Source organism: Tamandua tetradactyla, chromosome 5 (assembly GCF_023851605.1).
Source record: "Tamandua tetradactyla isolate mTamTet1 chromosome 5, mTamTet1.pri, whole genome shotgun sequence".
Taxonomy (NCBI): Eukaryota; Metazoa; Chordata; class Mammalia; order Pilosa; family Myrmecophagidae; genus Tamandua; species Tamandua tetradactyla.
In genome coordinates this window covers 111574080-111591810 of record NC_135331.1, presented here as the reverse complement: position 1 = coordinate 111591810, position 17731 = coordinate 111574080, and the positions used below count along the sequence as shown (strand labels likewise).

General features: G+C 39.7%; 1 protein-coding gene across 1 annotated transcript in view; it reads left to right on the top strand.

Moving 5' to 3' along the window:
• The window catches only part of CILK1 (ciliogenesis associated kinase 1), a 54718-nt gene that overhangs the window by 16715 nt on the left and 20272 nt on the right, over positions 1 to 17731 (top strand). The window contains exons 3-6 of the mRNA XM_077162073.1: positions 2108 to 2229; positions 3898 to 3977; positions 15877 to 16009; positions 16679 to 16850. Of these exons, the coding sequence (XP_077018188.1) occupies positions 2108 to 2229; positions 3898 to 3977; positions 15877 to 16009; positions 16679 to 16850 (507 nt within the window). The remainder of the gene's footprint in view (positions 1 to 2107; positions 2230 to 3897; positions 3978 to 15876; positions 16010 to 16678; positions 16851 to 17731) is intronic.

Genomic DNA, 17731 nt, shown 5'->3' with positions numbered 1-17731 from the left:
CCCTAGAGAGTGGGAGAAGGATCGATGGAGAAGGAGTTATATCAGAGAAGATAGGATTTAACAAATGAGTAGACTACTGAATCATTATACTGGCATTTCTTTTTAGTCTTCATTCAGTGTCTTAGAACAGCTAGAAGGAAATGCCTGAAATGGTGGAACTGTAACCATACCGTACTTCAAAATTTGTTCTAAAACTGCTTCTTAAAATGTACTTTGAAATTTATTGCTTTTTTATATGCTATATTTCACAATAAAAAATGGTTAAAAAAAAAAGTTAACCACTGTTTGTGTTGGTCACTCATTTCTGGAACCAGAAATCCAACCCAACTAACAGAAGAAATCAGCCTGACTGGGTCATTCTAGAAGGATCTGGCCAGATGGACAAAACAGCTGAGAATTCCCTGCCAGAGAAGCTTCTTGGCAGGAGCTTGTATTTCAGGGAGGTAGCTTCAGAGGAGCCTTATTTTGTGCTCATTCACTGACCTTATCCCTTCTCTCTTCCCAGCTGCTTGAAGTAACTGGATCATATTACACATTCCCAAGCCCTGATCCCTGGGGTACCTTAATACTAAGTGTCCTTCCAGATTTGGATATTCATTTAAACATTTTCATCTGAAAACATTGTTTTTTAAAGGGGGTGTAATTTTTAATGAAATTCAAAGAGAGGGTTTTATACTTGATTATCGACTTACTTCTCTGTGATGAAAAGGCTTCTTAAGTTAAAGGGCCACCTCAGTGGCCAAAGTGACCCTTTGAGGTTCCTTGAAGGAGATAGTCTATCAAATTCTGACCATCAAATAATTTATCTGGCAAGTGATCAACAGTTGGCTGTCTCTGGCTGTTGAACCTGAACGAGGTGGCTGTTTCCCAATACCAAAGTGTGTGTGTTTGCCATCAATAGAACTAATGAGACAAACAAAATAACGTACACATGACTACACTCACATGTGTGTTCCAAGAAGGTGGAAACTGAATGTGTAAGAAGTGATAGATGAGTCATCAGAAGATCATGCACCGTTTTTCTGAGCTACCCACTTCTTCCTCATTCCCTGCTTGACTGTCTTGCCTTTGCGTTCTTAGAAGCAGAGGGATTTCTCTCATCTCACTTTAGGGTCTTCCAGTGAGATGTCTGCTCCTTGAATACTTGCTTTATAATTAAAATTCATATTGTGAAGCACTTATCATAGACACACATAGACACATAGACATGAGTCATGAAATTTGAGAGAACCAGACCATCAGCCTCAGCCGATTTGAACGATTTCCTGTTCATAGTGCCTGCAGGCTGTTAGCTGGTGATCTCAGCCCAAAGTGCTGCCTTCTCCAATACTAGGAAAATCAGAGCCTCAGCTTCCTTTGTTGGTTCCATTCAGGCCATTTCCACTTCCATTCTCTGGAAGGGGTAAGGTCTAAAATAGCTGGCTGGTGCATTATCTGGGGCTAGGACAGATAGGAAATACCAATTAATTATCAAGTACCTTCTAGTCAGTTGATCAAAATAGTTTTCTACATAGTTATTACTATTAAGTAAAATAAGATGGTCAGGGAAGGACCCCTTTCTGAGAAAGGATTTTCCAGAGGACAAAAACAATTAACCTGCAGGGGGCTTTCTGAAAAAATGGAACAATGGGTCATACCCAGAAGAATTGCAGAGGAGCAATACCTACTGAGAAACCAGTTCGGTACAGGAGAGAGAGCTTACTAGAATGGAAAACCATACTTATTTATGTATCTCCCGGCTTTGTAAGATCTCCCTTATAAAATGGAAACTTAACATCAGCCAATCAGAACATTTCTTTGCTTGCTTCTACATTTGCCCTCTATAAGCTTTCCCAATCTACTCCCTTGCAGGGGCTCCTTTCTATGTTTGGTTTGGATGCTGCCCAATTCATGAATATTAACTGCTCAAATAAACTCCCATGAATGATATCTTATCTACTATTTTATTTTAACACTCTCAATTTCATAAAGATAATTTTTATTAAATTTTTGATGTAATATTAATCATGATATAAGTAAATAACCTTTCTAATGTATGTCTGGGATTACTTTTCTTTTTCAATAGCAGATTTTCTCTAATTGTGTGTCTTGCTTCCTCATCTTTCAGTCTTTAAAGAAGCTCAACCATGCCAATGTAGTAAAATTAAAAGAAGTTATCAGGGAAAACGATCATCTTTATTTTATCTTCGAATACATGAAGGAAAACCTTTACCAACTCATCAAAGAAAGGTACATTTTAGTTATGATTTTAGAAGTAAATATTGCAAAGAGGATGTATTTGTTTCTGCTTTTGCTTATTGCAGTCTCCCAAGTCTTTCTGTAATCCACAGTTGTGCTATTTAAGCTTTGTCATTTCAAGTTGCCCGTTAGGTGAGGGGCTTAGAACATATTCCTACTATCCAGATCTTATGTAATCTTTATAGATGCTACTTTCACTGTATCCATTTTCATGTTTTAATGGGATAGGCACACAGGGAAGCACAGCTCCTCCATTCACACAATGACGTATGGACAGAACGGCAAGTCAGGGGCTTGCGCAGCTATATTTATTATGAGACTCCATTGAAAACGTACAAGTTTGTTTCAGTTCTTCTCTTGCTACAGTGCTTAGAGGCTTACCTGTTGGGAAAAAGACTAATAAGAAATGTTCCTGCTATGCTAGTATTGAACTTTTAAAGCTACTTAGACACATTTTCTTGGTAGTACAATGAATGTACATAGCATCTCTCTGAGTGATTTGAGTGAACAGGTATTGTCTTCGTTGTCAATGAAAGCAGTCATTCTGTATGCTTTGCCCAAATGGGCAAAATGTTGCCATCCACTCTATCTCATAGGACTTCTGTTCTAGTTTGCTAGCTGCCGGAATGCAATATACCAGAAATGGAATGGCTTTTAAAAAGGGGAATTTAATAAGTTGCAAGTTAACAGTTTTTAGGCCATGGAAACGTCCCAGTTGAAACAAGTACACAGAAATGTCTAATCTTAGGTATCCAGGGAAAGATACCTTGGTTCAAGAAGGCCGATGAAATTCAGGGTTTCTCACTCAAGTGAGGAGGCACATGGCGAACACAGTCAGGGTTTCTTTCTCATCTGGAAAGGTACATGGCGAACACAGCATCATCTGCTAGCTTTCTCTCCTGGCTTCCTTTCATGAAGCTCCCCAGGAGGTGTTTTCCTTCTTCATTTCCAAAGGTTGCTGGCTGGTGGACTCTGCTTCTCATGGCTATGTCATTCTCTGCTCTCTCAGAATCTCCCTTAGTCCCCAGAGTGTTTCCTCTTTTATAGGATTCCAGTAAACTAATCAAGACCCCCCCAAATGGGTGGAGACATGCCTCTACCTAATCCAGCTTAACAACCACTCTTGATTAAATCACATCTCCAGGGGGGTGATCTAATTAAAGTTTCAAACATACAGTACTGAATAGGGATAGAAGAAATGATTGCCTTTATAAAATAGGATGAGGTTTAAAATGTGGCTTTTCTAAGGTACATACATCATTTCAAACCAGCACAGCTTCATCCAGAAGACTTCAACATTTCCCCCGTAAAAATTTTTCAAAGGTTTTACTTTATGTTATGGGGAAAGGAGATTTTGAAGTGCATTTTAGATATGTCAAACAGATTTTTTTTTCTGTTTTGGTTTACTTTATAGTGTATAAGCTTTTCTTCTTTGTAGCATAACTGAATGTATTTGGTGTTTATGAAGTAGCTCTCCTGTGGGATTAATGATTGTTTTTCTTTGGTCTTTATTACCAAAAGATCTGGTCAAAGATTAGCAAGCATGGACATGTTTTCTTAATTTTTTAATCTATGTAATCAAAAGAACATAAAAGAAGGGGATTCATCTTGAAATGTAAATCCAGATTTATAACTTTCTTTTCCCTTCATCCCACACAGAAATAAATTGTTTCCAGAGTCTGCTATAAGGAATATCATGTATCAGATATTGCAAGGACTGGCATTTATTCATAAACACGGTAGGTGATTTGGAATGTTCTTTTGAACAGCAGTAAAGTGTTACCTTCAGGGTAGAAGATGTAGGCAGAACCAATAAAACATTATAACTGACTCTAAAAAAGGTTGAATTGTTGAGAGACTGACCATGGAATTCAGCGTGTCATCTTCTGTCACTTGATTTCTGAAACCCTCATTATTTAGCATGTCTGAATGTCTTTATTCTTTAGGCTTTATCATTTAAGTTGTTGGTTATAGATCTAAGAATTATTCCTGAACCATTAAATGGCATATTAATCAGAAACCTAAGATTAGCATTCCAAGAAGTTTCAGGTGTGTTGTTTAAACAACTGAATAACACCTCTTCACTGTAGCATCTCATTTTCTTCATATATTTATACTTCAATTTGTTAAAAGTGATTTGTCAAGATTTATATAACACAAATAAATTAAAATTGGTAGAAGGGGAAAACAGAGATAAAGGAAAAAAACAGGGGAAGATATAGCCGGGGATGCATGCCAAAAGGTTTACTCAAGGACAAGCAAGAAGCTGGCCACAAATTTGATTCTGTCAGGCAATTCAAACTGTGAAACATGATCAGTTATCGCATACACCGTTTCCCTAAGGAGAAAACAGATCAGTTTCTCAAGAGATGCAGAATTCTCCTTGGTACCAAGACCACAGAGAGGTTTCTCCCATGGATCCTTCGAGGGGACAGTGTGTGGTGTGTCTTCATAGTAAAAACAGTGACCAGTTACATAGGCCAGTTTCATGTCATATCCCTCAGCATAGGCTAATTTCATCACCCGCCCTCAGGTTGGATCATTTGAGTTTGCTTCAACAGTCAGTGAAGGGTGGTTGATTTTGTATAGGCAGAAATTCATTCAACCCCAGTCTAAGGATGTCATTACCACTGAAGATATTGCACCAACAAGGGATTTTTATCACCCAGTAAGAGGCCAGGTAAAAGTCTTTTGTCAGTACAGTCAGTTCTGATTTGACACAAATTGACAATGACAAGAAAAGACCTTGTGCTGGAAAGCAGGTCACTGCAACAGATGGCATGCACATCCAGAATCATTACCAGCCTGTTCTTTAAACCCTAGGTAACCCCTCACAGTTAGAGACTAAATAAAATACAGACAACATGGGCTCTCAGTGCAAAGGATTGTCAGCCTCAAGCACATGCAATACAAGACTAAGTCGATCTTGGGGTTCGCCCCATGAAACTTATTCCTGCAAAGAAGAAGCTAAGCCTACTTATGATTATGCCTATGAGTCATCCCTATAGGCCCTCTTTTGTTGCTCAGATATGGCCTCTCTTTCTAAGCTAACTTAGGAGGTGAACTGGGATATGACTTCCAAGAATGTGAATCTCCCTGGTTACATGGGACCTGACTTCCGGGGATAAGCTAGGACCCAACACCATGGGATTGAGAAAGCCTTCTTGACCAAAAGGGGGGAGAGAGAAATGAGATGAAATAAAATTTCTATGGCTGAGAGATTTTAAATAGAGTTGATAGGTTATCCTGGAGGTTATTCTTATGCATGCTATAGATATTCCTTTTTAGTTTATGGTGTATTGGAGTGGCTGGAGGGAAGTACCTGAAGCTGTTGAACTGTGTGTTCCAGTAGCCTTGATTCTTAGAGATGATTAAAATATATATAACTTTTACAATGTGACTGTGTGATTGTGAAAACCTGTGTCTGATGCTCCTTTTATCCAGGGTATGGACAGATGAGTAAAAAAATTAGGATTAATAAATAAATAAATAATAGGGGAGAAAGGGGTAAAATAAGTCGGGTACATTGAAATACTACCAGTCTATGAGAGGGAGAGATAAGGGGTATGGACTGCATGAGTTTTTCTTCTTTCTTTTTATTTCTTTTTCTGGAGTGATCCAAATGTTCTAAAAATGATCATGGTGATGAATATACAACTATGTGATGATATTGTGAGCCATTGATTGCATACTGTGGATGGACTGTATGTGTGTGAAGATTTCTTAATAAAAATATTTTTAAAAGTTTTTTAAATAGCAAATACCTCCTGGATTGATGTACCAAAAGAATAAATTATAAGACAAGAGGGATGAAAAAAAAAAAAAAGAGAGAGACCAAATCAAATTGTGAACCAATTTTAGTAAAAAGTTTCCAGTAAAAAAAAAATAGCTGCTCCCTGTTGACAGTAATAGAATTAGCACTTTAGCTTTTATTCACATGAGTTCGCAGGGAGAGTGTGAATTGCCAAACACTAAAAACTTATGGTATGGTTTCTTAGGAACAAATCAGAGAAGAGTCACTTACTTAAGAGCTTTGGAAAAATAAGTGATGAAAAATCAAAGGGATTCTGAAAAGAAAAAGGTCAACCAACACATTTTTGAATAGGGACCAACCACAGTATCTCACTTATTTGGCCATTTTGTTCAGTCCTAGAAACCTAGTGATGGGCCTAAAAGAAGTTAATATTCTTTGACGCTCTCTTTTTTCCATTTTTTTTTTTTGTGTGCTTTTCATGAAACACAGTTTTTTTTTTTCCAGAAATAAATTGTCATCTTTTATCCAGGCCTCTACCTCATCCCACCAAATGTATATACACAGGCACACACATAGAGATACCCCCAAATACATATAAATGTTACACGTATGTGCTTACATGTGCAGACGTGTACATATACATTCAACCATAGGCATACATATTATTCAGATACACACATACATGCACAGATATTTGTAGCCAGTAATTTAGCATTCATGTACTATTGTGTTCATATGTGTCCACATATCTTTGTAACTCTGAACTGTCAGTTTCCCCCGACATTCAGATTGTGTATGGAAACAGAGGGAAAGCTCAGTTTCTAGAGAAGTTCAGGCCATCTCTGCTTTTATAACCCACATTTTCCCAGCACCACTACCATTACAAACAAGAGATTCTTGTTTATACTTTTCCCCAGCTATTAAATTCCTGCTTCTAGTTTGAACTTAATAACATTTCATCTTATTATACCTTTGCTAGCTTCTTGGGTAGAAAGGACAAATGGTATGTATTCATTTCAAAAAAGAGAAAACTGAGGTTCAGAGAGGTTTAAAGACCTGCCAAAGTCGCACCACAATAAAAGGGGAAAAGTGAAGATTACTCATATTCTGTGCCCATTTTTCCACACTTACTAGAAAAACCTATCTGTTCTCAATAAAAGCAAGAGAATAAGAGGTGAAGAACATGGCAATAATAATTGCCAGTGGGAGGAATACTCATTTTGCATATCCTATCACATTTTCTTTGAAAAAAATAACTTTTGGAACCTTTTTTTCGTATTTTTTTCTCTGACATTGACTTTGGTTAAAGAAACATGCAGCACCATATTATTCCTTCTTCCCACTAGTGGAAAAAGTAATCTAAAGCATTTCACAGATTTGTCTTGTGAGTTTCAGGCTCTTCCCTGATAGCTTGTATTCACTGTGAGAAGGTGCGTTCTGGCCCTTGGGAATGGACTCCTCTGAGAGGGCAGAATAGCACTACAGGTTGTTGCTATGGCCATGGTTCATGTCACTGAGTACTCTGCCAACAGGGAATGAAAACACAGCTCTACTTGGCACCAGTTGAGCAGTACCAATGCATATGTACTCTCTGCAGGAATTAATTAATGCAAACTGCATACTGTTTTCTTGACCCACCCTTACAACTATCCAGGTCACACTTCTCCGTGCAGGTAATAGGAAATGCATTAGATGGCTTGGAGGACAATATCTTTCCCAAGAGGTTGTTCTCTATTCCTTGTCTTTCATCACTGACTTGGGATCTATGACCTTGAGACAACCTTTGCTTCTCTGTACATTGCTGTCTTCATTTTTAACCCGGAGACTGCACCTGTGGTCTTATTGATGAAAACATTACATGTTTAAATTCAGTAATATCTGTGAAAGTATAACTTCCAGAGCTGAAAGCTGTGCTGCATAAATATATGGTGTTTAAATTTTCTCTGGTTGTTTCCATGTATTCATAGCAGGTTTATCATTAACAGAATGCAGCAGAGGGAAGAAAGCTTTCTTTGTGACTTGATAGTTTCCTAGTCCAAGGGTTATTAATGAAAAGTAAGCACAATAAATTTTCTGCCAGGATGAAAGAGCAAGCTTCCCTGTTATTTGCATGCCTGTATCCTGAAATTGAATGTAAGGTCTGTCCCTGTCTTCTAGAAGCCAGTTTTGAGCAGGAAGGCTCTTATCATAACAGCACTTTGCTGTTGCCTGTCTCTGAATGACACAGCCATTAGAGTGTCTTTTGTGAATCAGAAGTCCAAAGGAAGAAGTTGGCTCATTGTTATGGGCTGCAATGCTCAGATAAGCAGAATACTCATCTAGGAATCAGATCAGAGTTCTAATGCCACCTTCTCACAGGTGAGGCAGGTACTAACCTCTGAACCTTAATTCTTATCTGCAAAAAATAGAGCCATGTCTGCCTGCCCACTTCGTCAGGCCATTTGAAAGGTTAAAGTGAGAAGATTCCTACAACTAATCATGACTACCTCTTGCAGGGTACCAATGTGCCCAGTGCTGCTCTAAAAGCTTTACAAATTAACACATGTAATCCTGAAAAAAAAAGAAAAACCTATTTTGCATACAAGGAAACTGAGGCATGGATTTGCCAATCAGGGAAAAACAGAATTGGGATTTTTTTTTCTGTATGCTGTATGGTGGGGGTCACATTCCATTCTTTTTTCCATGTGAGTATCCCATTATTGCAGCACTATTTGTTGAAACATTTCTTTTTTAGAGGGGAGTGGGGAGAGTGCGTGGGTTGGAATTGACCCTGGGTCTTCACATGGCAGGTGAGAATTCTACCACTGAACAGAACTGGGATTTGAAATCAGACATCCTGGCTGGTCTGCACACTTACCCACTATGATGTATTGCCTCTCATGTAGAAATAATAATGTTTTGTTAAAATAGAGATGGGGGTAAACGTACATTACATCCTTCTAATTACCAAGGAATAGAGCTCATGGGTTTAAGGCTATTAATAGCTAATTACCATTATTCAGTAATGAAAAGAACAGAGTATAAGATGGTTCACAGACATATTCACTAATGCTTCCCACTTTTAAAGGCTTATTGTTGAAGATAATATAATCGATACAGGACAGGTCAACTGACAGTAATTTTTAAGTCTGCATGCAGTTAATTTTTTTCTTCTTTTGGGACTTTTTCTTTCTTCTGTAGAAAAGGAAAGCTGCCTAAAGGAATACAGAGAACTAGAATCCTCATTTTCATTTCATCAGTGTACATGTTCCTTGTAGAAGTAGAATTTAAGACATGTTCACTGTGAGAAGCAGGATAAAACTTGACAGCAGAGGAGGTAGTTTATAGGGGCATGGTCCAGGGTAGAAGCAGGTATGAGTTTGGAGTGCAAGATAATGCTTTGTTTCTAACTATAGATTGTTGGGGTGGCCTGAACTGAACAAGGAGAAGACTCGAGTTTGTTGAAGTGGATATTGTAGATGGTGGGAGAAGGACTTGCAATGGGGGCTGGGGCCTGGAGGACAGCTGTCTTATTATAAAGGAAGTACCACATAACTTTGGAAATAATAATTTAGTCCAACTAGAGGCAAGAAAGGGAGTCAAGAGGAGAAGCAGCATTAATCTGGACTTGAGGGGACCCAAACCACAAATTGAGATAGAGTTATACATAGTAAGCCTTGTTGTGGACGATGACTTTGGTTAAGAGTACAAATATAAGAATGTTCTGTGACCTAGAACAAACTTATGTCACTATTACACAGTCTTAATAATAGGGTGGTATATGGGGGAAAAATGTACCTAATTCAAACTATGGACTGTAGTTAATTATAATAGTTATATAGTAATATTCTCTCATCAGTTGTAACAAAAGCATCACACCAGTGCTAAGTGACAATAATAGGGGGCTAAGGGGCTATGGGGTTTTTCTTTCTGGAGCAATGCAAATGTTCTCTAATTGATTATGGTGATGAATGCACACAACCCTATGATCATACTGCGAGCCACTGATTGTATACTTTGATGGATTGTGTAGTGTGTGAATAAAACTGTTTAAAAATTTTTTTTAAGGTTAAGTTATATGTGTTGAAAGGGGGCAGTAGAATAGCTATGACACATTTCTTGGTAGGGTTATGAATAATTCATTTCCCTCCCAACCCCCATCCCATGACTCAGTTCTGTTCAGTAGGGTAATGATGTCTACCCTTTCTTTTTTCAGTAGAGTGTTCTTAGTACTTTGAGTTTCTAAGAAGAGAGATCATGGCCTCACCAATCATGTATTTCAGGGACTGTGGGAGATTTCCTGGATGCACTGACAAAAGGTCACTCTAACTTGTGTCTTTACACATTCTTAAGCCAATTGCAAGATGGGGTCGTACAGTCAGGCCTTGTGTGGGTTGGAGGACCTCTGAAGAACAGGGGTCCAGTGATTCAGTTTTACAGAGTTTTGGAACAAATATGGCCCATTCTGGTGGGCACTGATAATCCTTATTTAATTAGACTGCTAAAAAGCCATCCAAATTTGTCTGCATCAGAAATTGTCCCCTTTCGTTGGAAAGGCCATTCTTGACTAATAGTGAATTACTGTTTGAATTTGTTACATTGACAATCTTAAGTTTGATTCTTATTGTAATTTGTGTTTACAAATTTATTTGGTTTAGGATACTTCAGGGAATTGGTGTGTGGAGGGCCATTAACTGTACATTGGTACAATGGTAGAGTAAAGATTGAAGCAATGAAATATATTTTTTTCACAAAAACATATGCATATATGTATGCGTATGAAAATTTATACATATACATATAAGTGTATACTATAAACTAGCAAAATAACTATGCCTGTCACTGGTATAACCTACCTCTGACTCCTTTGATGTCATCAGTGCCTTGGTTAAGGAAAATAGAAGCAGTCCTATCAGTGGGAAAGCACTTCCTCTTCTTTGTGGCTCTTTTGAATGTATATAATCACACTGTACCTCAGCCCCTTCTAAGAACACTAGGTTCCAGGATCTATAATTGCATTTACTTTGTCCTTCTTAGCCAGTCATTACCTTGCAGACCCATCATTATCTCACTTTGGATACTTAGCGCATTTGGAACTTAACCTAGTACTAAGCCAGCCCTGGCATCTTCAGGAAAATGAACAGGAAGACTGTTCTTTTAGTAAAACACTATTTTTTTCCCATGATAAACAACATTTAGTGAATTTTCACATATAACCACATCAAAGTCACCCTTACCTCCCTCCCTAGAGCAGAGACAGACTGGAAAATAATTTCAATTAATAAATTGAGTCCTGCTGGAACTCCCTCTGTAACGAGGACTTCCAGCTCTGAGCCCTAATTCTTTCCCTACCCCCAACTCCTTCAAGATCATTACTCTTTTCTCTCAGTTCTCAGTTGCTGCCTTGTGGGGCCTCCTCCCTCCCATCTTCCCAGCAGCTCTGGTGCTTCTCTGCTGCCCCTGCCTACTTGTAACCATTAAGCTCCTTTGTATTTCCTACAAACCCATCCCATGTCCTTTGTTCAATCAATAAGAGTATATTGCGAGACTCCATGCTCCTGCCACCATACTAGGCATTCAGAAGAAAGAGAGACACAGCCTCTACCCTTCACGGGCTTCTGTCTAATTAGTGAGAGCAGGTCAACACACATAGAAATGATAGCGCTCTTCTTAAGTTCAAAGGGAAGGGTCCATAATGCCCAGGAAGGTAAGAACTATGTCCATTTGGGTTGCTTCTGAATCCACAGAGCCTGACCCAGTGCTAGGCCTACAGTGGCCCCTCAGGGAATATATGTTGGTAGAATGAATGAATAAAAAAAGCTACCACTTTAGAATGGGTTCCTGGAGGAGGGGAAACTCAAAACAGGTTCAAAGGATGGCAAAGATTGGGATTCATGTAGACAGAAAAGAACGAGGGTGCAACATTATAAATAGGAGTAAATACAGTGAACATAGAGGAAATGGGAACTTTTACCTGATTGGGACACAATTTATACATATTGATAACATTTAAAAATCACTTCAGGTCAAATGAAAGAAGTTCATTCTAAAATTGTTAAAAAATTTTAAAAGGAGCCATTGAAGGTTTTTTTGTGTGACTAGGAGAGTGATTAGGGAATGATAATATTCAAGTTACTAGGATGTGTAAGAATCAAGAGAAGCTGGAGCCAAGAAGGCCTACTAGAAAGTGGTGGTGCAGGGATAGGTATTGTTTTAGTTTATAAAATCTGCTGGAATGCAATATGCCAGAAACAGAACAGCTTTAGAAAGGGAATTTATTAAGTTCCATGTTTACAGTTCTAAGGCTGTGAAGATGTCCAGATTAAGGCAAGGCTATAAAAATGTCCAAACTAAGGCATCCAGGGAAAGATACTTTGGCTCAAGATGGCTGATGACATTCAGGGTTTCTCTTTCAGCTGGAAAGACACATGCCGATGTTTGCTAACTTTCTCTCCAGACTTCTTCAGTGGCTTCCCCAGGGTGTTTTCTTTATGCATCTCCAAAAGTCTCTGGTTATGTGGGCTCTGTCGATTCTTAGCTTTTTTCACAGTGGTTCCCTCTTAAAGGTTCCAGTAAGCAACCCCACCTTGAATGGGTGTAGACACATCTCCATGGAAGCTGTTACTTCCATAGAGTAATCAGAAGTTACTACTCACAGTTGGGTGGGTCACATCTCCATGGAAACACTAGAAAAGCTCCCACCCAGCAATGTTGAATGAGGATTGAAGGACATGGCTTTTCTAGGGTACATAATAGTATAGGCATTGAGCCAAGAAGCAGGAGGAAGAAATGAGAAAGGGCAGAAAGGGACAGATGTAAGATATTTTGATGGGACATGCAATGCAATTCATGGCTGTGTTAAAGAAGGATAGATCCAACAGAGCTAAAGGTACCTGGATAACAAAGCAAAGATTCAGGAAGGAGAAAGGATTTGGAAGAGAAGAAAAATGATTTAGGACAGGTTGATTTAGGGATGACCATGACATCTAACTCAGCCCATTTAGAGACATAGGTCTGGGAGAAGATGGCGGCTTAGTAAGACCCGCGGATCTTAGTTTCTTCCCCAGGACAGCTACTAGGGGAGTAGAAATGATACAGAAAGCGCCCAAAGCCACAACAGAGATAAAAAAAGACAGCGTACCCCATCCTGGAACAGCTGGCTGGCTGAGAGAAGCCGCTTGGGTGAGATCGCCGAGGCGCGCGGGTGGCGCTCCCTTCCCCCTTCCCGGGCTGGAGTAACTCCCTTCCCCCTTCCCGGGCCGGCTGGGAGAATTGGAGAGGCGGTCCCCTGAAACCGCGGCGGCTGGTGGCCACACCACGCGCGGCCCCCCGGACCAACTGAGAGAATTGGATCGGAAATCCCCAGGCCGCGGAGAACGGTGACGGGTGGGGGAGGCCCCTTCCAAACCCGTGACTCCCCGGGAACGTGCACTCTCCCGGGCGTGCCGCTGCCGCTGGCGCCCTCCGCCACGCTTGTCGCCCGGGCCGACTAGGAAATTCGGACGGGCGCTTTCCCGGGCTGCGGCGGCCAGCAACCCTCCCTGCATTCGGTCCCCGGGCCGGCTAGAACTCTTCCAAGCCGCTTCGGCTAGCGAACCTCCCGGACAGCGAGAGTTTTCCAAAGTTAAAGGTCCCACAGCACCTTTTACTGGTGGGACCCGCAGACAAACGTGTGCCACGAGTGCCACCTACTGGGCAGGATAAGAAAAACAGAACCCAGAGATTTCACAGAAAAATCTTCCTAACTTTTGGATCCAATACCCAGGGAAATCTGTCTAAATGCGCAGACGCCAACAGAAGATAACGGATCACGCTCAAATAATTGAAAATATGGCCCAGTCAAAGGAACAAACCAATAGTTCAAATGAGATACAGGAGCTGAGACAACTAATGCTGAATATACGAACAGAAATGGAAAACTTCTTCAAAAACGAAATCGATAAATTGAGGGAGGACATGAAGAATACATGGGCTGAACATAAAGAAGAAATAGAAAAACTGAAAAAACAAATCACAGAACTTATGGAAGTGAAGGACAAAGTAGAAAAGATAGAAAAAACAATGGATACCTACAATGATAGATTCAAAGAGACAGAAGATAGAATTAGTGATTTGGAGGATGGAACATCTGAATTCCAAAAAGAAACAGAAACTATCGGGAAAAGAATGGAAAAATTTGAACAGGGTATCAGGGAACTCAAGGACAATATGAACCGCACAAATATACGTGTTGTGGGTGTCCCAGAAGGAGAAGAGAAGGGAAAAGGAGGAGAAAAACTAATGGAAGAAATTTTCACTGAAAATTTCCCAACTCTTATGAAAGACCTAAAATTACAGATCCAAGAAGTGCAGCGCACCCCAAAGAGATTAGACCCAAATAGGCGTTCTCCAAGACACTTACTAGTTAGAATGTCAGAGGTCAAAGAGAAAGAGAGGATCTTGAAAGCAGCAAGAGAAAAACAATCCATCACAATCCATACAAGGGAAACCCAATAAGACTATGTGTAGATTTCTCAGCAGAAACCATGGAGGCTAGAAGACAGTGGGATGATATATTTAAATTACTAAAAGAGAAAAACTGCCAACCAAGACTCCTATATCCAGCAAAATTGTCCTTCAAAAATGAGGGAGAAATTAAAACATTCTCAGACAAAAAGTCACTGAGAGAATTTGTGACGAAGAGACCAGCTCTGCAAGAAATACTAAAGGGAGCACTAGAGTCAGAATCGAAAAGACAGAAGAGAGAGGTATGGAGAAGAGTGTAGAAAGAAGGAAAGTCAGATATGATATATATAATACAAAAGGCAAAATGGTAGAGGAAAATATTATCCAAACAATAATAATACTAAATGTTAATGGACTGAATTCCCCAATCAAAAGACATAGAATGGCAGAATGGATTAGAGACATAGGTCTAAAGAAGCATGGGGAAGATACCTTAATGCAGATTTGAGCATTATTAGCATAGAGGTTGTCAGGGAATGGTGTAGATCGTCAATAATGGGTAATAATTTCTCCCATAATATGCTGATTAGAATCCAATTTGCACAAGATTGATAATGATAGCACATACAATATGACAACATCAGCAGCCTTAATTGAGTTATATTTCTAGTATTGGCATCCAGTGGAGATTGAGAGACATGCAGAATGATGTTTCTGCCAGTGATAGTCTCAAGAAGCGGAAGGTTCTGAGTTTTCAGAAGATGTATTGCTGGTCAGTGGGTGTTCGCGTGCACTTTGAGTATCTCCATGTTGACTATCTCCTTTGTCACCCAGGGTTATGCTGTAGCTGAGACAAACATCCCAATTTGATGAGTTATCTTTGCCTTCATGATGTGAGCTACAGATGTATCTTTGTATGTCTTCATTAGGCTGAGTAGTAAATATTAATATTTAAACATCAGTTGTAGCAAGTGCCAGATTCTCAGATATAAACAAGTCACATTCATAAATCCTTTATTTTCTAAACAAAAATTATAATTTGGTATAAACTCTCAGTAGCCATAAGACATGTCTTTGAAATGATTTTAATCTTATGATCATTCTGACTGATGTGGGCAGGCTAGCAATGATATTTTTTCCCTTGAACAATTTATTTTTGCAGTTATTTCAGGCTGTAACTGCTTTGATATTTTAAGAGAAGTCTTCTTTCTTGGAAAAAAAATTATGAAGTTCAACTTTTGAATGATTTTGCTTTTTCAGTTCATTAAAGGGAAACAGATGGAATCTTGAGAGAAGGCCCCTGGACTCTACATTATCAGCAGGATAAATGCATGGAGACTTCTGTATCATGCCAGACTGCTTTTTAAATTACAAGTTGGCATGAAAAGAGTGATAGCATTGCAAATAGTGTTGCAAAAGCAAAACATGTATTTAGATCCTTTTCCTCACTGTCTCTGCAGGCTTCTTCCATAGGGACTTAAAACCTGAGAACCTCCTCTGCATGGGACCAGAACTTGTGAAAATTGCAGACTTTGGATTGGCCCGAGAAATCCGATCTAGACCTCCATACACAGACTATGTATCTACCAGATGGTGAATACCGTTTTCCATAAAATTATCTAATTATACTTCTTTAAAAATATGTCACTGTATTGAGGAGAATATTAAAGTCACAAACATTAACTTTTCACTAAAAGAATCAGTGTGGCTGAAATACCATTTGTAGGCATGTTGACACTGTATGAAGTTAACTTTGTATTGTAAATAATTTTAGCAGAAAATTTATTGTGCTTTTTCATAATATAAATAAAATGATCAGTATAAGCCTTCCTGAGAATAGTTCCCCCAAAGAGTTGTGTAAAAAGTTACATTTTCCATAGACCTGTCTGAATAGCCAGTTAATTGCTATTGTTAAAACTTTTAGATCCTAGGAGTTTAAGTATTTTACCATCACTAAGAAGTAGCCTACAGCCAGCCAGTTTTATGTTCTCTCTCTCTCTCTCTGTCTCTCTCTTTTTCTCAAAGATGTTATAAGACAGCTGGAGAGTCTTGTAGAGAAATGCTCAATAGAAAATACTGTGAACTAGAGAAGTACTGCTTTGTGAAAGCCGCTGCAATAACCAGGTCCTTAAAGTCTGAACCACATCAAACTACATAGAAAATAGACACTATGAACACCCTTGCTGAGAAACGATTATATTATTTTATTTTATTTCTGAGTAATGGAAGCAATCGCTAACCCATGAGCCTCTGTCTCCCCAGGTACAGGGCTCCAGAAGTCCTCCTCAGGTCTACCAACTACAGCTCGCCCATTGACATCTGGGCCGTGGGCTGCATCATGGCTGAAGTGTACACTCTAAGGCCACTCTTCCCTGGAGCCAGTGAAATTGACACGATATTCAAAATCTGCCAAGTGCTGGGGACGCCAAAAAAGGTAATGAGGCAAAACAAAGACCTGTGGGCCAAAGCCAGCACACTCGACTTCTCTGCAGTGCTGACTGGCACTGTTGATCACCACTCGTTTTGGAAGCTTGCTCTTGGCCTTGGTAATTCTCCATTGCCCATGTCCTCTACTTCGGCTTCTCTTCTTCCTTCTACTCTTAATTATATTTGTCATGGCTCCCTCTGCTTTTCTCTCTTCTTCATCGTACCTCCCTTGCAGAGCTTCTCTGTGCTTAGGGCTACATCTCTTGCATTTATTCCAAAGCCTCTTAAATGTAATTGTTGCCCTCTTTCCCCTCCTTTATAACTCTGTCTGCATATTGGCAAACCATCTGCGGGATTTCCCCCTGACTCTCCCCATCACCTCAGACTTGACACATCTTGAAGCACCACTTTTGTTTATTCTATCCGTGGTCCCATCATGATCCCAGCCCCCCAGCCTTGTGACTGATCGGTTTTGCCTTCTCTCTTTCTCTTACTTCCCTTTCTCCCTTATCCAAACGCTCAGTCAGTACATCCTGTTGCATATCCCTATGTGGTATCTCTCACGTGGGTTTCATTCATTTGAGTCCCACTGCTGCCACCACAGACTGGACCATGGACACCCTGCTGTGTCTGGACAATCTTCTCAGTCTTTCTGCCTTTGGTAGTCTTTTCCCTACAGTTTGTCTTTCAGTCAAAAACTAGATTCATCCTCTGAAAGAACAGTTCTGGTACTGTCCTTCCCTCTTAAAAATATTGATCAGCTCCCCATTACCCGGCCCCCATTCCACCTCCTGGCTAGGTGCCCTGGACCCTCCCTGCTTCTGTGCTCTGCATAGACACCCTCTGTCTGAAGTGAATGTCTTTCATGTGACCAAATCCTGCTCTTCT